This window comes from Dendrobates tinctorius, unplaced genomic scaffold, assembly GCF_039654945.1.
Source record: "Dendrobates tinctorius isolate UK_male_01 unplaced genomic scaffold, ASM3965494v1 ptg000160l, whole genome shotgun sequence".
NCBI classification, from domain to species: domain Eukaryota; kingdom Metazoa; phylum Chordata; class Amphibia; order Anura; family Dendrobatidae; genus Dendrobates; species Dendrobates tinctorius.
Genome location: NW_027361827.1, coordinates 26,452,289 through 26,475,614, shown reverse-complemented (window position 1 = coordinate 26,475,614; position 23,326 = coordinate 26,452,289). Strand labels below are relative to the sequence as shown.

Genomic DNA, 23,326 nt, shown 5'->3' with positions numbered 1-23,326 from the left:
GGAGTGTGGGAAGGAACGAGAGTACCCAAAGACCTATGAAAGAGAATTTAGATTGTGAACCTCCAATGCGGATAATGTCTGTAAAGCGCTGTGGAAATTGTTGGCACTATAAGCCAAAACCAGGAGTGGGGGATAAACTCTTCACCACGTCTGAATTTCTATACTACTTTTCCTCTGACTATTCCACTCCAGGCTTTGGCTTACAGATACTGAGGCAAAATACTGGCCAAATACTCGAGTGCATGTGGCCTTATGGTCCACTGCAGATGGCATCCACCGATCACCCTGGTATATTATTTTAGATGGCCATCGTTTCGTAGATCGGTGTCTTGGAGCATTGCTGCTAGTTCCGAACTCTATGGAAGATACTTGGTGGAAATGTGCCATCAAATGTGTTGGTTCTTTAACTTTGACCACCTCCTGAACCCTTTTTTGAGTTCTTTGGTTCATGGATATGTGGATTTTCTAGGCATAAGTTTGGATTTAATGAAATTAAAGGCTGATACATTCTGCATTTGCAGTAATTGAAGATTGCCATAGATGTCAGATTCACATGTTTGGATGGGACCTGCCAACGGTTGGAGATAAATGCTTATAAGGTGTGCAGGCTTACAGAGCACGATAGGAAAATTTTATATGCAGTACCACTAAATTGGGACCCAATAAGAAATATGTCTTCTAGAATAGTAGTGTTTGGTATACTAGGCCTAGGAGTAACACAGGAGTCCCGGCAGTGACTAAGGCAGCGTAGGGCGCAGGCATGTAGCTACTGGGTGGGTATGCTATTTTGACATAAGGATTTGGTGCGCTTACCATCACAAATCTGTCTTTCAGCACTCCAATTATCCTCATGATGAAAACGGATTATGTGCTGCCTTTGTCAGTTTCGTTTGTGCATTTCTCTGTCCTGTTAGGGGACTTGGCTTATGTCCGGTCTGGAGAAGAGAAGTGACCATACCTGGCTGTAGGAACATTGCAGGTACTGGTATGTGGGACCATGTTTGGGTATTGTGCGCCAGTAGCAGTTGGGTGGACGGGACGTTCCTTTACAAGCCTTACCTGCTAATTCTACACCTTAGTCACGGATTAACTTTAACTGTTTTGTAATAGGAACAAACCATTTTCTGCAGTTATCGCCCCGTCCATGCAGAACACCCACTGTAAATCTTTTATGTGAGTAAGAGCACATGCTCGTACTGTTTAGCGAGTTTCCTATGGTTGTCGGAATAGAAAAGAAAGTTTGCGAATATCTTAGGAATTCAATAAATGGATTGTACACATCTCCTGGGGGGGATCCAGAAATGTTTGGGGAACGTACACTCCCAGAGCCATAAAGCGCACTATGCAAAAAAAAAGACCTTTTTTTAATTAAAAACTTGACCTAAAATGTAAATATATCCACACCGGTGTGCCCCACTTTTGTATGGAAAATGTCGTTTTTTTTTTTTTTTGTTTTTTTTCATGATAGATGTGAGATGGTATACAATAATAATAATAATCTTTTTATATAGCGCTAACATATTCCGCAGCGCTTTACAGTTTGCACACATTATCATCACTGTCCCTGATGGGGCTCACAATCTAAATTCCCTATCAGTATGTCTTTGGAGTGTGGGAGGAAACCGGAGTGCCCGGAGGAAACCCACGCAAACACGGGGAGAACATACAAACTCCTTGCAGATGTTAACCAGCGCTAACCACTGAGCCACCGTGCTGCCCTAACCTCTTAACCGTGCCTGGAAGGAAATGACAACTGAAAGGGAATCTGTCAGCAGGTTATTGCCATGGAATATATGGATAGCACCATAATATAGGTGCAGAGACCCTGATTACAGTGATGTGTCACTTACTTGGCTGTGTTTTTGCGATTTCAATACAACCAGTGTTTTATCAGCAGGAGATTATCTTTACAGGACAACATGTCACGTGCAGGTTAGTCCAACCAGATCACCAGCACAATTTGGCAGCCCTGTCACTGTATAGTGTACACAGAAAGCCATGGTATGGGTGAATATGTACAGGGAGCAGCAACTGAGCTCTGCTCAATCTGCAGCAGATAAAACTGTGACTATCATAACTGCTGCAGACAATGTGCTAAGTTATACATGACTGGAATTAGTGTCTCTGTCCCTATCTCATGGTGCAGGCAGATTACATGGCAAAATCCTGCTGACAGATTCTCTGGACAACACTGGGGGTTTCATAGATCAAGGCCATGACTTTTGCTGTTACCTCGGCACAGTGGTGTCTTTTATATGCACTTTATCCTTGTGTATACTGTAATCTGACACAAACCTGAGTTTGTCTGGTTAAACCCCCTAAGGCTCATACGGTACATTGTACGCTGGTGATCCCCTAAATCTGACTTGGATGCCCTGAGGATAGGGCTGGAAACTTGACATTACTGAGGAGGAGCGGATGTGCTGACAGCACTGGTCCTGTAACTCACCTGAGAAAAATCCCGACCTCTCCGCACATCTCTCCAGCTGTTACAGCCTGAAGAAACCAAATGGAGCCGGCTTTGCATCTGTATTCTCTTTTCAGTTGCAATCGCAGAATCCTCTTCCTGCATTCACTGGCCCCTAAAAAACGGAATTTGGGCATATGCTGACATAATGGAGATTCGCCCAACGTCCTAAGCAAACCATAAATGACAGCCGGAAGTGTCCTGAGTAGGAGAGTTGGTGCATATTTATTAATAGTTGGAAATGACCACAGTGTTAAAATCAGGCTATCCCTTTTAAAATGGCCAAGTTCGCCATAGGCTTCAGAGAGCACAATTGGCAGCCGGCGCTGATGCTTCCATAATGGGATTTGCAGCTGCCAGGAAAAGAATGAAGTAAGATGTGGTCAATGAACATTTGCTGCTCAGGGTCGTTTTTTCAATAAATAATTGCCTGTGCCTTGTTCTCAATCTGGGGGAAAGCAAACCACCTGTGGCCAGCTTGTTAGCAGAAAGCAGTGTGGTCCTCCCCTGTCGGTGACAACCGTCTGGCGTACTCGCCAGCTGCTGCACCACCAGTGATTAGACATTGGTGACCTCTGCAACAGGGCCTCCACGATCACCACCACCTTAATGTTTAGTATCAATGCTGGCATGAGGGTCTTATATCAGGGGGCTTTTCTCATCAGTATGGTTACCTTCTATAGCTGATCCCTCTAAATGAGGCAACATGGTGGAAGTGTAGGGTGCTTCAGTTTCTGTCGGTTGTCCTGATCAGGGCTGTGGAGTCGGTAAGCCACAGTTGCGACTCCGACTCCTGGATTTTATCACGCTCCGACTCCGGCTCCGACTCCTGGATTTTATCAGGCTCCGACTCCGGCTCCGGCTCCGACTCCTTCATAAATGGCCAATTCATAACAACAAATTTACTGTTGTAAAATATTAAACATCGTGCTTATTCAGTTTCTCACCATCATATAAGTAATCGGACCACTTAGAGCAAAAACTACATTTATTAGAATACAATTAGAATATAGCAAATAACTTTTATAAACTTTTCTAAACTGTAAGTAAATATGCAATAAACACTTTTATGCAGTTAATAAGAAGAAATCTATAAGTTTGTCCTCAGAAAAAGTATTGCCTCTGTCAGATCCTCCTTCATGGATGCCCTCAAATCTGATCTAATTATTTTGAGCGCAGAGAACAACCTCTCTACACTAACTTGTGTTGGTGGCAAAGCAGTAACCACTCGGGCAACATCTCTGACAATGTCAGGATACAGAGGAATCGCTTGTTGCACTGTTATTTTTGATGAACGGTCAAATTTCTCAATTTCTTTTAGTGCACATGAAAAATTCTTCTGAAATGTACTGGCTGTGTTGCTTGATGGGGATGACTCTTCTTCTATGCGGGAACGCTTTGCACGGTCCTTGTGATCCAAATATTTTTCGAAATTAAATTCTTCATCAGTTGATGATGAGGGTGAAGATGTGGCAGGACGACCAAATTCTTCTTGTTCCTCCTGACTGTTCTGCAACCCTTTCATCCTTACTGCTATTTCAAACAGAGCTTCTTTTCCTTTACTTAGCTGTTGATCATCTAGAAGAATCCGGTGCATTGGGTCTACATAAACAGCTGCCAAAAGAATGTTATTTTGTAATAGTAGCTCCTCTCTCCGTTTCATTGATGTAGCAATGCCACTTGCAATTAACCCTCCTCTTTGGGACAGGCGAAACATCAGGTTCTTCCACTCCTTTAAGAAAATACCTGGAGTTAAGTCCTCTGCTTGTAATTTTTTAGTCACTGTAAATGGGTGCTCTAGCAATTTTTCCAGCTCAGTCACCTGATTCCACTGACTTTCATTTAGCGTCAGTTGAGGGTTAGCCATGTCTACAAGAAAGGTTTTCAGTTCAACCAAGCGCTGAATCATTAAGTAAGTACTGCCCCATCGTATGGCTTGATCAATAATTGCCCCTTTTCCAGCACGTCTCTCCAAAATTGAGTCAACTTTAGGGGTTCTGGCAACAGTAGCCAATTTTCTCACCTTGCCAATCAGTGCAGCAGCATGTCCTTCTTGCAGACTGTCTCTTATAGCCAACTGTAGCATATGCACAACACAGCGCATGTGATGAATGAAAGAACATATTGACACAGTTTCAACAAGATCATCTAAACTATCATGTTGCTGTTCATCTGAAGAAACTTCAGTTTGCTCCTCAGTTACAATACTGTGTTCCTCTATTTCAAACATTTCTGTGTCTGTGGACCCAGAATGTTCTTCTAGCTGCTGGTCACCATCATTACTCTCATTCATTAGCTTAATAGTACTTATCATATTTGAAGCATTGTCAGTTACGACAGAAAGAACTTGCTCTTTTTTAAGTTCATAGTCTTGCAGAACCTTTTCCACCAAGACCTGGAGAAACTCACTGGTGTGATGAGCTTTGGTGTCTTTTACTGCCAATGTCTTGGTAACTATTTCATTTTTGTCACAAACAAATCGGACATTGATGGCAAAATAGTTCACTCTGTGACATGTGCAGGCATCCATTTTAAGAAACAGAAAGCGTCCCTTGAGAGTTTTTTTAAGTTCTTCCTTTTGTTTAAAAGCTTCTTCGATTACTAATTTTCTAATACTCTCTCTCTCTCCAGAGAAACACCAAGCTTGCGGGCCATTTCCCCATTCAGACACATAAAAGCTGGTCGTGAAAATAATGAAATAGGCACACTATCCTTTACAACAAGCTCTATGATCTGTTTTTTAAATGTATCTACTGTCATTGTCACAGTAACTTTGTCACTGAGAAAATATCTTGCAACTGAAGGCTGCAAAGTTCTCTGCTCCTTTGTTTGGCTGGAAGAGCTGGGCACTGGTTCATTGGTTTGGATGCAGTCTTTCTCATCCACTGCTTTCAGTACTTCTGGATGAAAGCGCTGTAAATGTCTCTTTAGATTAGAAGCTCTGGTAGGAGCATTTTTCTTTGCCTGAATATGCACTCATCTTGGCTTCACAGCATTTGTTTTCGTATGGATCATTTGTCATACACTGACAGACATAATGTTTTCTATCTTGAGTGATGGTGAAATTTTCAAATACAGCTGATTTAATGTGATGCTTCTTTGACATTCTCAGGTTTTTAATTCTGCATTCACAATCCAAATGACAATTGTTTTTCCTAAAAACAATTGTACAAAATTATTGCCAGGTCATACAACTGATATAGTGGTCAGTAATACTGTTATTATTCCTCATGTACTCAGTTAACTGATGCAAAGTTTGTTGAAAGGATAATACTTCTTACAGTCTTCCTCTTCTGAGTAGCAGGCAGCTGTGAGATGCTTGGAAGACGCACACCTAATATGATCTAGTCTAGAGGAGGAGCTTTACTACTAAGAATTTGCAACACATTTTCACTTTCAGTTTCATACATTGTAAGTAGGGGGGTTGGGGCAGCATGAGGTTAACCAAGTATAAGATTAGATAAGGGCAGTGGAAAACAGTGACACACAAGAAGTAAGAAATGTCTCTATCTCCAGCAGAACTGCTTATCACTGTTGTTCATAGTTTGATAGAACATATATATTTGAGTAACATTTTTAAAATTCATATGAAAGTTCAATTATGAAATATTAATACATTTTTTTTTGAAGCTGGAGTCGGAGTTGGTACATTTCTACCGACTCCGACTCCAACCAAAACTAACTCCGACTCCACGACTCCGACTCCACGACTCCGACTCCACAGCCCTGGTCCTGATGGTGCATTTGCTTGGCACAGAGGTCTTGTTTGTGCAGCAGTATGACTGTCCGGTTTGTGTCACCACTTACTACTTCTAAAACCTGAATTGACTGTATATAAAGCTGCTGGAAGCATTTTGTGATGACTACTGTTTTCTCCAGCTTGAGTTGTTGGGCAAAATAGTGTAAAAATTGGTTTAGTCCTCCATTAGAGATCCCACTGACCTCTACTCCTGAGTTTCCCGTTCTGTAGCTCCGATTTCTATAAATATGGCCACAAAGTGCTGCCATTTTTTGACGGTAAGGTTGGGGGGCACACTTGCGAGTGTGATGCGAGTAACTTGAGCATCAGTACCCGGGACTTCCGTCGGTATTCAGACCGGAGCATTCAGCTGCATAGAAATACCTGCTGCCACACACACTCCGGTCCCGAGTGTCGGCGGCAGTGCCGGGTATTGAGGAGAGAGACTCGCATCACACTCACAAGTGACCCCGGCCTTACTCACTTTTTGAGATAAGACCTCTTCTGTAACTTGTCCCTGTTTCTCATACCGGTCCTCAAAGGAATTTTTTTCTTACAGATTTTAATACTGGATCCTATGTAGGTCGAGTATGAAAATGTGAATTATTAAGCTGTTCATCTGTTACCTAGTAAAATGCCTAAGCTTAAAATGTGTTTTTAAGACTTATTACCATCCCGAGATTAATATTCACATCAGACAAAGCATGATGTGCACATACACATACAACAACCCTTTAATTTTCACGCTTTTCTGTATGACTGGCCTCCACTCAAATTTTTGTACATTTTTGCACTTCAATATTTTGTTTTCAACCGTGTGGGAAATCAAGCCTAGTTGCTTAGTGTTCCTTGGTGTGCACATTAAAATCAGCTTTGTGGTTTCGAAGGGATTCTTCGAGTTGGTGCATATAGTTAGACTTAATGGAGCGTGCAACGTGCTCTCTTGTAATATCTTCTGCAGCAGTTTGCCTCCCAAAAGCCGATTTTGGCACTATCATTTCAGTACGTGGAGTAGGAAATGAATGCAAGCATAACCATCTAAATGGGGTTTCAAAACGGAGTGTCTCTGAACCTTGGAGCTTGGTTCATCAGCGTGCTTTTTTCAAAGTCACACTTTCCCTTTTTTTAAATTCTAATATTCACTAACTTTTTTTTTTTTTTTTTGCAAAATTCATCAAATTGATGAATTAAGTTCACGAGTTATAAGCAAAAAAAGAACTAGCTTTAATTTTGTCTTCAACCAGTTGTGACTTTTTGGTGTAAAAAGTCGCATGTACCTTTTTTTTTTTTTTAAATAAGTAAAATGACGCACAAATATTCCAGGTAGCGACTGGTGTAAGATCTAGGAAAAAAAAAAAACTGTACTGGGTTAATATTTTTTTTGATCCAAAAAATGCAAAGCCATCCTACCACTCCACGGTGACCGTAATTGGGACAGTCCTAACTCTAATATTAAAAACCTTCCTGTTTGTCAAGTAAAGTGGTAAGATGGCTTTTGCATTTTTTTTATAAAAAAAAAAAATTAAGTGATGCATTTTATTTTCATTGCATTATGTTTGTCTTTGTTTTTTTCTTCTGTTCAGTGGCCAGTGTGAACGTGCTTTTACATGCTGCATGCACACCAGATTATACCCCAGTTCATTCCTTTGGGTTTTTTCAGTCAGTTTGCATCATGTGCATATAAAATTGTGGCCTGCCTTTCCTTTGAGCTGGACATTATATTGATGTGGTCTCCCTTGGCTGTGTCCACTAGTTGGGCTCAGTCCCTCTCATCCCTAATCTACAGGCATGTCACTTTACAAACTGTAAGGTTTTTAATATTAGAGTTAGGACCTTCCCGACTGCGGTCACCGTGGCGTGATAGGATGGCTTTTGTATTTTTTATATTCAAAAAATGTTAGCTAAGTAAAGCATATTTTCATGCACTATGCTGTTTATTTACTGCAGAGTATTCAATCGTTGTGTTCCTGTCTTTGGGTTTTTCTGTTCAGTGGCTAGTGTGAATGTGTGCATGCACACCAGTTTATATCCTAGTTCATCTCTTTTTTTTTTTTTTTCTGTGTACATTGTGTAGTGACAGAAAACTGCTAAGCAGTGGTGGGAGCGGGGTTTTACTGGGCCCGATATTCCAAGCACTGATAGACCTGCTGCATGGATAACTGTGATTCTATCAGAACTTCTGCACCCAGTATATTAAGTGATGCATCGCTGGAATCAGGGTCTCTGTCGCTGCCTTTTATACTGTTTTCAGATTATATTGCAAAAACATCCTGACTGACTTCTTTTAAGTATGAAACAAATTATCTGGACTAATAATAATAATACATTTCTATAGCGCCGACATATTCCGCAGCACTTTACATTTCAGAGGGGATTTGTACAGACATAGACATTACAGCATAACAATAATCACATAGATCATAACAGATACCAAGAGGAATGAGGGCCCTGCTCGCAAGCTTACAATCTATGAGGAAAAAAGGGAGACACGAAAGGTGGGTGGTAACAGTTGCCCTGATTGTATGGACCAGCCATAATGTTAAGTAACAGTACAGATACAGAGGGCTAATGTATGCATAAAGCATGTGGGAACATGATGCGGGGAACCTGGTTATGGTAAAACTTTTGGCTGTGCCACATAGGAATAGATTAGGTTAATGTGTTGAGGCGATAGGCCAGTCTGAACAAATGCGTTTTCAGAGCACGCTTAAAATTGTGGGGATTGGGGACTAATCGTATTGACCTGGGAAGTGCATTCCAAAGAATTGGCGCAGTACGTGTAAAGTTTTGGAGACGGGAGTGGGAGGTTCTGAGTATTGAGGATGCTAACCTCAGGTCATCAGCAGAACAGAGGGCGTGGGTAGGGTGGTATACTGAAACAAGGGAGGAGATGTAGGGTGGTGCTGAGCTATGGAGGGCTTTGTGGGTGAGGGTAATAAGTTTATACTGAATTCTGGAGTGGATGGGTAGCCAGTGTAATGACTGGCACAAGGTAGAGGCATCGGTGTAACGATTGGCAAGGAATATGATCCTGACTGCAGTATTCAAGACAGATTGGAGAGGGGAGAGTTTGGTAAGAGGGAGACCGATTAGAAGAGAGTTACAATAGTCCAGACGAGAACGAATAAGAGAAACAGTAAGAGTTTTTGCGGAGTCAAAAGTAAGAAAAGGTCGAATTCTAGATATGTTTTTGAGGTGCAGATAAAAAGAGCGAGCCAGTGATCGGATGTGGGGGGCAAAGGAAAGCTCGGAGTAAGTATGACCCCAAGACAGCGGGCATGTTGCTGGGGAGTAATAGTGGAACCACAAACGGAAATGGCAAAGTTGGGTATAGGTACATTAGCCGGAGGAAGGAGTTCCGTCTTTGACAGGTTCAGTTTCAGATATAGTGAGGACATGATGTTAGACACAGTGTTTAGACAATCGCTGGTGGTTTCTAGAAAGGCTGGAGTGATGTCAGGAGAAGAAGCATATAATTGGGTGTCGTCAGCATAGAGATGGTACTGGAACCCAAATCTACTGATTGTTTGACCAATAGGGGCAGTGTACAAAGAGAAGAGGAGGAGGCCTAGAACTGATCCTTGAGGAACCCCAACAGTAAGGGGAAGATGAGAGGAGGAGGAGGAACCAGCAAAAGATACAGTAAAGGAGCGGTCAGAGAGATAAGAGAACGGGGAGAGAATGGTGTCCTTGAGGCCAATGGAATAGAGCATAGTGAGGAGGATCTGATGATCCACAGTGTCGAATGCTGCAGAGAGATCCAAGAAAATTAGCATGGAGTAATGACCATTTGATTTAGCTGTTAGTACATCATTAGAGACTTTAGTGAGGGCAGTTTCAGTAGAGTGTAAAGAGCGGAAACCGGATTGGAGAGGGTCGAGAAGAGTTATCAAAGAGATAGCGGATAAGATGGGAGTAGACCAGGCGTTCCAGGAGTTTAGAGATGAAGGGAAGAATAGAGACGGGTCTATAGTTAGCGGCACAGTTTTGGTCGAGGGATGGTTTTTTTAAGTAGTGGATGTATGATGGCATGCTTAAATGAGGAGGGAAAGATACCAGAAGAGAGAGAGAGAGAGGTTAAATATTTTAGTTAGGTGAGGGGGTGACAGCAGGGGAAAGGGACTGGAGGAGATGTGCCGGAAATGGGTCACTGGTGCAGGTGGTTGGGCGAGAAGATGCAAGTAGCCTGCTTACTTCTTCTGTGACTGGTTCAAAATCAGAGTGAGCTAGATGCAGTGGGGGAGGGAGGACAGTGCATGGTATGAGGTGATGCTATATATTTCTGACCCTCTATATTTATCTTTTTTTTTTCTTTTGATAATTTGACTCACTGCTGGTGTTGAGAAGCGATCCCTTTAAGGGCAGTTAATTGGAAATCTGACTATTACAGTGTAAGCATGTGGAGTTTGTGGAATCAGCAGGGAGTCTGAGACACCATCCATCTGCTGGTGACAAGCCGGCATCACAAAGGGAAGGGATGGTAGCTCAGCTCCAGGGCTTTCACAGATAGCCGAGGAATTACTGTTGGCTGCCGCACGTAGTTGTCTCTGTACGGTGTGCGATCCCGGTGACAGAGCTTCAGATTCCAGCTTGTGGCTACATGACTGAATGTTAAGCAGCGACCAATCAATCCCAGTGCTCACTGTCACAAAATGCTGTTTCTCTTCCACTCTTTGATCGCCATCCACAAAGCACCCTCGTCTGCTTTGTAAGGGATTTTTGTTATAGAAACCATGGAAAAAGTTTTCCCAAATTGGTAACCTGTATCTGAATAAGAAGCCTTAAGATGATCCTGTACATATGAGGCAGCATGCCAGGAGAAAGATAAGAATGTTCCCCTCCGAGATCTTCGCTTGGTGTCGGCACGGCAGGTGTTGTACCAATAGCCTGCCATGTTGACGTCATGACCTCATCACACAGATTTTGGTGGCAATGGTGCGTTAATCCTTAGTAGTACTGTTTATTACCGTCAGCCAGCTTTGTGCTGATGTCCAAGTGGATGCCGTAGATGATCTTGCTGAATGACTTCCCTTTTAGGAGAGATTAATAAGAACCGTGACCAAGTTTGTTTGGTAAGAATGGGCCAATGGGAAATTGAGAAAAGTGGCCGAGGTCCTTCTAATTGTACGTCGCAGTCATTTTATTATCTGCTGAGATGTTTCAGGTCATTACTTACAGGAGTTTTCTGGTACTTTGATATTACTGTTTCGTCCTTCGGACTGAGCGGTGGGCCAACTTTTGACACCCCCATAATAAGCTGATGCATGGAGCCCCGCATCCCCTTAATTATTTAGTAGGCACAGCCCTGTACACTGTAGTGACTGTGTGTGTCAAAATTGTGGCTCAGTCCTATACAGGCAGCACGGTGGCTCAGTGGTTAGCCTGGGACAGTGAGGGAAGGAATTACTGATAATGAGTTATGTATTGTAATCATGGAGTGGCCCAGAATACAGGACGATTTTCCCTCCTCACTAGTTTCACTTTCCATAGATCACTGTTCAGCGTGTGTCTGGGGGAGGAGCAGCTGGGTGGTCTGCTCTCTGCAGTGAGTCTGCTAGAGGGGGAGGATTTGTTACTGTGTGATGAGGGCTTCTTCATGTGGACGGGGAGGGCCTGTAGCAATGGAGGGTGGGGTTGTTGCTATAGAGGGCATGTTTGGAGTAGAGTAGGAGGTTACGACTAGTTCTCATTTCAATGCCATAACACCCCCCCTTGGACGTTCTGTTCAGAATACCTAGAAAACCGTGCAAACTAGTGACAGAAAGTAAATTACTTATTGTCATAATTCTGCAGCCCAGATATGTACTGAGATTATGTGAAAAGCCCGGACAACCCCTTTAAATGCATGTTCACTTTCAGCGTTTTTGCAGTGTGCTTTTGCTGATTTTATAATTCATATTTAAAAGCTGCTTTTAACAGTACAAGCAAAATCTATGCGACTTCCACACCCAAAACTGTTTTGAATAGTGTTTTTTACTGCCACAAAAACGCAGCGTGTGAACATGGCCAAAGCATGCTCCCTTCAGATGTCCTGATCTGACTGCCTATATTCCTGCGCACAATGCAGGTATAGACTATTATATTGCCTGTACAGTCTCCCGGTGGTGGAATGGTGCAGGTTCCCTTTCATGGTGTCTATCTTTGGGGAAAATAAACATTTTATAAGGCAGCTCATGGGTCATTGTGCCTAACAAAGGCCTGTTTCCTCTGGTACTTCTCTGCACTCCGAACCCATAGAAGACACGTGAGGCCCTTTATTTACCCTGTAATCTCCTAGTTCTTGTTTTTTTACTTGTCTTTTGTGTGGTTTTTATTAGCTGAGCAACGACAATAAAACCAAGCAAACAGGGCTGGAGGAAAGTGTCCTGGCTGTCATCTTGGCTTACTAAGGAGCACAAAAGGTGACATTTTGTTGCTATTCTGAGCTCTAAAGTAATGGTGCTAAGTGCCAAGGAGCAGCGATCATGTGCAAATATGGCTATCGCACGCCACGCTTTGAACTTTACAGTCCTGATGGGAACTAGCACTGCCGTCTGAGGATGTGGTTTTATCCCTTTACACCATATTCCATCAGTATTTGTGAGCTCATGGCACAGTGTGCAGTCTTGGGACTGGTGGGCTCCTTCTGTAGACCCCGCTCTACAAGAGGCCGCAGGCACACTGTCAATACCAGACGTACGGTAATCATACCAGGGTCTCTGATGAAAAATACAGCCGCCAACTATATTTATTTTTGCTGAGGTTGCCATGAGCTTTTATGGTATATGCCTCCTAGGTCATTTAAAATGTAATTCACTATTGCAGTTTCATATATATTTTTTTTTTTTTATGAAAAAAAAAACACATTTATTGGCAAATTATTCAGGTCAATAAAAAGAACTCCCCCGTAGAGGTATGCTCGTAGGTTATTAACTGGCAGGCATGACTTCTTAACACCTGATTAATAATGTTATGCCTATATTGTGAATTTGGGGGGGGGGTTTGTGCGCCAAAGTTTTATTTATTTTTTCATTTGAATGCAAATCTTTCTGAAAATAAAATATATAGCACAAAACTGACAAGTCTCTGGCTAAAGAATGATTTGTTCTACTAACTTGACTGTGCTCCACTTATAAATTAAAAAGGGTTTTCCAAGACTTCGATATTATCAGCTCGTTGGGGGCCTTACACTCGGACATCCCCACTGATTAGCTGATTGAAGGGGCAACTGTACTGCAAGGGCCACGTCCTTCATTGCTTAGTGTGAACAGCGACACAGTGCACATGTGGCTTTGCCTGGTATTACACCTCTGTTCCACTAACTTACGTAAAACGGACTTACTAGAAAAACACTTGTTTACCCTACCCGGGTCCAGCACCAGTTCTGTGCTGTTTTCTTAGTCTGTTTCCGCTGCCGCTGATCTTCTGAGCTAAGCATCTCGTGCCATTGTGCTCCGTGATTGGTGGCAGCGCTGTTGATGTGACATCAGCAATGTAGCCAAATGGAGAGCAGTTGCTGGACTCTAGCAGGGGAAATAATGCTATGGATTTTTTTTTTACTATAGTAGCTTATAGCCTTAGGTTTTCTGAAGGGGGATCTACCCCTTAAAATAGAACAGTGATAATACCAGGTAGTACAAAATGAATGACTGTGTATTGTAGCCTGGAAAGGTCGGGCTGGGTTAAATATTAGCGCTGCAAATCCTAATTAGATGCACCTGACTCGCTTTAATTAAGAAAACCAGGGCCTGTGTTCACTAAGTGTGTTAGTCTGCTGAATAAAGCAGAGTCAGAGTGTGCTGCTGGTGAGTGACCAGCCAAAATGTCAGCTGTAGCTGTGAGAGAGACATTCCAGAGCCTTTTTCTGAATGGAGACTGCACAGGTCCGCTTTGAAAGCTGAGCCGTGTGTGCTGGAGCTGCAGAGTAACGTGTAGAAGCTCAGTGTGAACTGTGCATGGAGTTGAACATTTCTATTTTGCGCTGGAAGCTGCTGAAGCTACGGCTGAAGGGGATACAGAGACTGGTAGGGCCTCTTCTGCTTTGGGAAAAAGGATTGTAATCTGTTCGGGTGAGGCCGCGCTGACGTACAGTTGTGGCCAAAAGTATTGACACCCCTGCAATTCTGTCAGATAATACTCAGTTTCTTCCTGAAAATGATTGCAAACACAAATTCTTTGGTATTATCTTCATGTAATTTGTCTTAAATGAAAAAACACAAAAGAGAATGAAGCAACACATTGATCATTTCACACAAAACTCCAAAAATTGGCCAGGCAAAAGTATTGGCACCCTCAGCCTAATACTTGGTTGCACAACCTTTAGCCAAAATAACTTTGACCAACCGCTTCCGGTAACCATCAATGAGTTTCTTACAATGCTCTGCTGGAATTTTAGACCATTCTTCTTTGGCAAACTGCTCCAGGTCCCTGATATTAGAAGGGTGCCTTCTCCAAACTGCCATTTTTAGATCTCTCCACAGGTGTTCTATGGGATTCAGGCCTGGACTCATTGCTGGCCACCTTAGAAGTCTCCAGTGCTTTCTTTCAAACCATTTTCTAGTGCTTTTTGAAGTGTGTTTTGGGTCATTGTCCTGCTGGAAGACCCATGACCTCTGAGGGAGACCCAGCTTTCTCACACTGGGCCCTACATTATGCTGCAAAATTTGTTGGTAGTCTTCAAACTTCATAATGCCATGCACACGGTCAAGCAGTCCAGTGCCAGAGGCAGCAAAGCAACCCCATAACATCAGGGAACCTCCGCCATGTTTGACTGTAGGGACCGTGTTTTTTTTTCTTTGAATGCCTTTTTTTTTCTCCTGTAAACTCTATGTTGATGCCTTTGCCCAAAAAGCTCTACTTTTGTCTCATCTGACCAGAGAACATTCTTCCAAAACGTTTTAGACTTTTTCAGGTAAGTTTTGGCAAACTCCAGTCTGGCTTTTTATGTCTCGGGGTAAGAAGTGGGGTCTTCCTGGGTCTCCTACCATACAGTCCCTTTTCATTCAGACGCCGACTGATAGTACGGGTTGACACTGTTGTCCCCTCGGACTGCAGGGCAGCTTGAACTTGTTTGGATGTTAGTCGAGGTTCTTTATCCAACATCCGCACAATCTTGCGTTGAAATCTCTTGTCAATTTTTCTTTTCCGTCCACATCTAGGGAGGTTAGCCACAGTGCCATGGGCTTTAAACTTCTTGATGACACTGCGCACGGTAGACACAGGAACATTCAGGTCTTAGGAGATGGACTTATAGCCTTGCGATTGCTCATGCTTCCTCACAATTTGGTTTCTCAAGTCCTCAGACAGTTCTTTGGTCTTCTTTCTTTTCTCCATGCTCAATGTGGTGCACACAAGGACACAGGACAGAGGTTGAGTCAACTTTAATCCATGTCAACTGGCTGCAAGTGTGATTTAGTTATTGCCTACACCTGTTAGGTGCCACAGGTAAGTTACAGGTGCTGTTAATTACACAAATTAGAGAAGCATCACATGATTTTTTGAACAGTGCCAATACTTTTGTCCACCCTCTTTTTTATGTTTGGTGTGGAATTATATCCAATTTGGCTTTAGGGCTATTCTTTTTGTGTTTTTTCATTTAAAACAAATTAAATGAAGATAATTCCAAAGAATTTGTGTTTGCAATCATTTTCAGGAAGAAACTGAGTATTATCTGACAGAATTGCAGGGGTGTCAATACTTTTGGCCACAACTGTATGTGCCTGCTAAATGAATGGTTTATTTGCTGTGATACCTTTTGTGCCCAGAAGAGGGTGTTCTTGCTTTCGAATCCCTTGGAGTTTTATGAAAGCCATAAAACTGCACGTGTTTGGACTAAACTGCATTGCCTATGTGAATGATGCCTAATTCCTCCCTGAGCGAATCCCTACAGTATGTTCAACAATAAAGGGTATATGGTATTCTCTGGAGCCACACACTTCCCCCTATAATCAGCTAATAATCGGTGATATAATAATAATGGCTTATTCTACTGATAGACCATTTTTGAAGTCCTGGAAAAACCCTTTTTAATAATAATAATTTTATTTATAGAATGCCAACATATTCCGCAGCAGTTTACCTATTTAAAAAAGTCCTGTAGGCGGTCTTATTCAGTGATTGGCAGAAATTCCTGTCAATCATTAATAGGACCGCCCACTGAACTTGGGTATTCAATCATCAAGGATTTCAATCAATAAAATACAAGTTAAGCTAAATAATTTCCAACAAATCTATCTATCCTTCTGCTCAGCTTATGCTTCTCAATACCCTTCTGTCCACAGACCAGACTGCATGTACAAAGTGACAGGTTCCCTTTAAGTAAATTTCTCTGGATTGTTGATTGGCCATTGACGAAATGAGTGTTAAGTAATCCACTGAATAGCGTCTTTGTTAAGTATAATTTTGGGTTTTGTTCGGTCATAAATGAGCCAACAATTGGTGAACGTTCAGAAGCTGAATGTCTGTGATGCAGTATTAACGTTAGGCTCATGCCTTCAGGAAACCTTTTGCAGCAATGAGCAAAGAACTTGTTTCTTTATGTGAATGATAGTAATACGTTAATAAACTGTAGTTAAAATGACTTCCTTGAAATCCTACCAGTTTTGCGTGGGTGTGTATTGTTTGCTGAACATGACGAATATTTGTCTAATTAAGCAGGAAGAGACTATGATGGTATCATGGATTGTGCATAAACAAATGGAGACAAGACAGACTTCTTCATATGTCGTCTATCTTTCTTGTAGGCCATGTCTCATCTCTAGCACAGGGCTTTTTTTTTCTTGTTTTTACATATATATATATATATATATATATATATATATATATATATATATATATATATATATATATATATATATATATATATATATATATATATAAACGCCTTATCGTGTCTGTCTGTAGCCGAAATCACAGGTCGCTGATTGGTCGCGCCCGCCAGGCCGCAACCAATCAGTGACAGGCGTAGCTGTTTGTAACGGTGCCTATCAGCGGCAGACGCAGGCCTTAATCTGTAAAAAAAAAAAAAAAAAAGTTATTCTCACCTTCCAACGGCCTCCTGTCTTCTTTCCACGCGCCCGGCCTCGCGTTCCCAATAATGCTTTGCGGCTTAGACCGCTGATGACCTCACTCTCTCGAGAGCGAGAAAGAAGACCGAAGCCACTCTCGCGAGAGCGAGAAAGAAGACGACGTCGTCAGCGGTCTAAGCCGCAAAGTATTACTGGGAACGCGAGGCCGGGCGCGTGGAAAGAAGACAGGAGGCCGTCGGAAGGTGAGAATAACTTTTTTTTTTATTATTTTTTAATATTTTTGTACAGGGCCGCGGCAGTGATTGGTCGCGGCTACAGGGCCGCATTGCTGATTGGTCGTGGACAGAGGGCCGCAACGCTGATTGGTCGCGGCTACACGGAAAGAGGGGTGAGGGGACCATGCATACCAGGATTGGGGGGTGAGGGGACCATGCATACCAGGAAAGGGGGGTGAGGGGACCATGCATACCAGGAAAGGGGGGTGAGGGGACCATGCATACCAGGATTGGGGGGTGAGGGAACCATGCATACCAGGATTGGGGGGTGAGGGGACCATGCATACCAGGATTGGGGGGTGAGGGGACCATGCATACCAGGATTGGGGGGTGAGGGGACCATGCATACCAGGATTGGGGGGTGAGGGGACCATGCTTACCAGGATTGGGGGGTGAGGGGACCATGCTTACCAGGATTGGGGGGTGAGGGGACCATGCATACCAGGATTGGGAGGTGAGGGGACCATGTATACCAGGATTGGGGGGTGAGGGGAACCATGCATTCCAGGATTGGGGGGTGAGGAGACAATGCATACCAGGATTGCGGGGTGAGGGGACCATGCATACCAGGAAAGAGGGGTGAGAGGACCATGCATACCAGTATTGGGGGTGAAAGGACCATGCATTCCAGGATTGGGGGGTGAGGGGACCATGCATACCTCGAAAGGGGAGTAAGAAGACCCTGCATACCAGGAAAGAGAGGTGAGGAGACCATGCATACCAGAATTGGGGGGGTGAGAGGACCATGGATTCCAGGATTGGGGGGTCAGGGCACCATGCATACCAGGATTAGGGGGTTGAGGGGTAGCATGCATATCAGGATTGGGGGTGAGAGAACCATACATGTCAGGATTGGGGGGTGCATTATTGCATTATTATTATTAAATCTTCAAAAATAAACTACATATATATTCTAGAATACGCGATGCGTTAGAATCAGGCCGCCATCTAGTGTTATATAATTGTGCAGAAGAAAACTTGTCTAGTGTCACCTAAAAGTCCTTCACGCTATTCCGCAGAAGACCTCCATACATCGGCTCGCTCTCCCCTGAGATCCAGTACGTCCAGAGATACATAGTTGTGTTAATTCTGTGGACGACCTCCGTTGGTTTTATGGTGGTTAGTATGTAGACATCCATGGTCTGGTTGTAAGGGTATGTGCACACGCTGCGGATTCTGCTGCGTTTCCGCAGCGGTTTTGGCTCTGCAGAAACGCAGCAGATTTTGCTGCGTTGTACAGTACCTTTATTTCCTATGGAAATTAAAAAAAGCTGTGCACATGCTGCGTTTTTTTCCGCGCGGTTTTGCTGCGGTTTACAATCCGCAGCATGTCAATTGTTTGGTGCAGAAACGCTGCGGTTTTACACCTCATCCATTATGAGGTGTAAACCGCAGGGCAAAACCGCAGAAAAAACGCAGATAAACCGCAGAAAAACCGCAGCACTTTGTCCTGCGGATTTCCTGCGGTTTTCTCTACAAAATCCGCAGAGACTAAAAACTACGTGTGCACATAGCCTAAGGTCCTATCCTTTATTCGTTTCCTACCTCAATCTTTGTTACCATAAAGGACTGTCAGTCTGCTTCAAAGAGTAGAGATGGTAGAGACCTTGTGTAATAGGTGTCGTTTTCTCACCTCTTCCTCCAGGTTGTAATCGCTGATGACTACTCTGATCCCTTTGATGCCAAGAATGAACAGAAGAACAAAGGAGTGAAAACGGAGAATGGCTACATGGAACCTTATGAGGCCCAGAGACTGATGACTGGTAAGAAGAGCGAGGCCTGATGTGGCCATGGACTATTGCCGTCATGTCGTTTTATTGCTAACAGTTTGTCCTATGCCTTGTTGCTGGTCGACATTCACTTGCCTTTTCTGGGATTTTTTGGTTCATAGTGATCAAGCGTCATTCACAGTAATTTAATTTTAACCCAAAACATGAATAGAGTAAAACTTTATTTGCTCTGTATAGGAACACTTTGTGGAAGAGTGGACATCTTTGAGAACCGTGTGGATGGAGTTTTCCTGCACTAGGAGGGTAGGGACTGGCAGGCTTAGCACCTGGTTCTCTACAGAACGTACTGAGCCGGTGTTGATTTATTATTATTATTATTTATTTATAAAGCACCATTGATTCCATGGTGCTGTACATGAGAAGGGGTTACATACAAATTACAGATATCACTTACAGCAAACAAACTAACAATCACAGACTGATATAGAGGGGAGAGAGGACCCTACCCTTTCGGGCTTACATGCTACAGGATGGTGGGGAAGGAGACAGTAGGTTGGGGGGTTGCAGCAGCTCCAGTGATGGTGAGGCGGTAGCTCCAGTAGTGGTGAGGAGGCAGCAGGGATCATTGCAGGCTGTAGGCTTTCCTGAAGAGGTGGGTTTTCAGGTTCCGTCTGAAGGATCCGAGTGTGGTTGATAGCCGGACGTGTTAGGGCAGGGAATTCCAGAGGATGGGGGCTATTCGGGAGAAGTCTTGGAGGCGGTTGGGTGAGGAGCGAATAAGTATGGAGGAGAGAAGGAGGTCTTGGTTGGGTCTTGTGATCAATGATCACAATGAGGAAAAAAACAGATGGCTACATTACTCATTAACCCGCTAGAAGTAGACAAACTCATGTGTCCAAATGTTTGTACTTAAGGGAACTTAATCAAGTTTTAGTGCTAGTTTCGATTAGGTCATTTAGTATTTCGCTACTTTTAGACAGGCACATTATACCCAGGTTTATCGATCTGTATTCTGGATGTAACCTTCGAACAGGAGGACAGTATTGGTAAACTAAACTTTAAGGGATTGTCCAGGGTTTATTTCATCAGTATCCGATCTGTGGCCAATAGGCTGTTTACATTTCTTTCACGGGTCCTGCAGCTCCTCTTCGGATTTGTCTACTGGCTGCTTTCGGTTATTGCAACTACTATCTGTGTATGGAGCCCGGCTCTGCACCCTGAGGCTCCAGGTATTGGCAGATTGGACTGAGTACCTGGTGTTTTAAAGCACTGTATGGATTGGTCTTGAACGTTGAAGTTCCAGGTTTTTCATCCAGACTACATGAGCAAAATAAACCTATTTGACCATTTGAAGGCCTAATTCCACTTCTGTAAAGATTCCTGGCATTGGATGGCATGTTTAGTATTGGTCAAGAGTCATTTTTAAAGCTCTTTTGCAATATGGTATATCGTGGAGTCGGACCACAACGAATCACTAGTATGTGAATCTCGAGCCCCCGCTCCTTCTCGCTGCAAAACCTCAGAAAGGAGAAGTTTTTAAGAAATATGAGATGTCTAATTTTTGGAAAAATATGTCTGACATAAAAATTCCCTAAATGCAGTCCAGACCAGAAATACTCATTTCATGATGTGTCTTTGCTATTAGAAGGAGGAAAAAGTCAGAGAATAGGCTATTTTTTTGTAAACCCTTGCCATACATTTTATTTGTGCAATTTGGAAAATCTTCACATTATTTTTTACACACCAGCTCCAGTGTTATAACTTAGCTTGCATCATTGTATTTTTTTTTCTATCCAATTCCACAGATTAATTATTTTTACTTGCTTATAAAGTGCGATTAATTTATTAAGCACTTTAAAGACATAATCATCACTGGGGCTCACAATCTAAATTCCCTATCAGTTTTTTTGGAATGTGGGAGGTAACCGGCGTACCCTGGAAACACACGGAAACCCGGGGAGAACATACAAACTCCTTGCAGGTGTGGTCCTTGGTGGGATTTGAACCCAGGACCAAGATAATACTGCTGACTAGTGATGAGCAGATGTGCTCGGGTGCCTATCAAGTGTCTTTGGCGTGCTCAAAAAATATGTTCGAGTCCCCGCGGCTGCATGTCACGGCTGTTAGACATCCACAACCTATGCGGGAATTGTCTAATAAACAGGCGATACTTGCAAGTGTTGCTGCATCGAACAACTGTGAGACATGCAGCTTTGGGGACTCGAACATATTTTTCGAGCACAATGAAGACACTCAGTTAGCCGCGGAGCATGCTCGGCTAAGACCTCATCAGAACATGTTCGTTCATCACTGCTGCTGACCACTGAGCCACCATGCTGCCCCAGATTACTGACGTGTGCACTGAAGAATCTCCCTCAGTGTAGACTGAATGTGCTACTGTTGGCTGATCTCTGATTTATACAGAGTATTCTTTCCTACAATTAACATGGGAACAGTTGTAGTAGAAAATGAGAGCTGTCAATTTTCAAGGCCATATTGTGGATTTACGCTTATGACAAGGCCATTCATTTCAGTGTGAGCAGCAGGTTCTGTCACTATGGATTGCCATAAATTTAACGTTCCAGCCTAATTCAGACCTTCCAGATTGTGTTTTGTCCTTGGCCCGAACAATCTAACAGACAGATCCTTTGGCTGTTGTGTACAAAGCCCAACTTGGCAGCTTGTTTCTCCCTGGAAATACAAGACTGTCAACTATATAGGGGAGTGTAATCCATTGTGAATACACCACTTGTACACAATGTTGCTCGATTAACTCTTATTAGCCAAGTTCTTTTTTGTTTGTATATTCTTATTCCCAATTTTTACAATTTTTAGCTTTTTTTTTTTCACTTTTTTTTTTTCCTTACAAATTTTTCGTAAATGTAGAAGAAAGCAAAAGTTAAGGATCAACTTAATTTATGACATAAAAAAACATAGGCACTGAGGTTGTCTTATCTGAACAGCCAGCTGTTTGTGGCGAGTCTCAAGATCCTGACCGGTGGCAATTGGTTGATTTGTGCGTACCTGCCAGCCTGTTGACTACCGCTTCCACCTAGGATGGGCTACCGCTAAGTGATGATGGCTATAAGTGCATCATGTGTCCAACGAGACCATTATTGCCAACAGTCCTTATGTGCCAGCACGTGTCACTGCTGGCAGCCTGTATCTGGTGGGGATATATAACTAGTGTCGGAGAGGTCCAAAATATATATTTAACTGGTTTTCTATTACTTCCTGGCTTGTAAATAGGGAGGAGAATGACTTGCGTGTTCCACATATTTGAGTGTATAATATACATCTAAATCAAAGGAAATTGTTAAAGGTCCTTCTTGCTGCCTTCAATAAGACTAGAGGAAAATTGTTGGGAAGCATCAGGCGAAGGTCTTCTGGGAAGAACAATACTTGCCAGTGTTTAATTACATTGCAATGCAGTGGGCTAATGTTAGCTTGGAAAACATGATTCTGATGTATTAAACATCTGGCGTTTGCGGTCTCTCGTAAATGTGCTTTAATGCCATTAGTCATGTGGCAGAATATTTGGAAAATTGGAGGAGCTGGTAAGTAACCATGAATGTTTACATTCTGCATTGCTTTGTAATGGAATTCATCATTGAAGTGGTCAGGACCAGTGTAGAGATGTGACCTCACTGTCCGAGTCTCTCGCCACGTTCCCTGTAGTCTGTGATGGAACAGTGACCCTTTCGGTGTACTTATTATCCTCCTCTATTACTACACCGAACCTGCATAGTAATCTGATATTGCGTTTATTATCTCAGTGCTGACGGGGAGAATCGTTAACGTCACCCTAGTCGTCCTTCAGGCCAGTATTACTTCTCACTGAATTCTCCCTCGGGGAACACTACAGTTTTGTTCCATGCCTGAGATATTTGTGATAAACTGCTTCCTCTTATTCAGAAGACTGGTATTTGCTCTGGTTCTTCTGGATGGGAACTTACTGTGAAGAGGCACTAAAAAGTTGTGTAGAAAGGTCAGACCTTTCCTGTGTAGTGCACCAATGCAGGCACCACCAGGTAGCCCACCCTATACAAGTATGAGGCATGACTCCACTAGGTATGATCCAACTGACTAACTCAATTCATGCCATATGA

The 23,326-nt window shown here is 42.9% G+C and overlaps 1 protein-coding gene across 2 annotated transcripts in view; it reads left to right on the top strand.

Annotated features, from left to right (window-relative positions):
- SHB (SH2 domain containing adaptor protein B) overlaps window positions 1-23,326 on the top strand; it is a 189,872-nt gene that overhangs the window by 39,267 nt on the left and 127,279 nt on the right. For both annotated transcript variants that reach the window (XM_073549745.1, XM_073549744.1), the window contains exon 2: window positions 19,133-19,250. In XM_073549745.1, coding sequence (XP_073405846.1) covers window positions 19,133-19,250 — 118 coding nt within the window. The remainder of the gene's footprint in view (window positions 1-19,132; window positions 19,251-23,326) is intronic.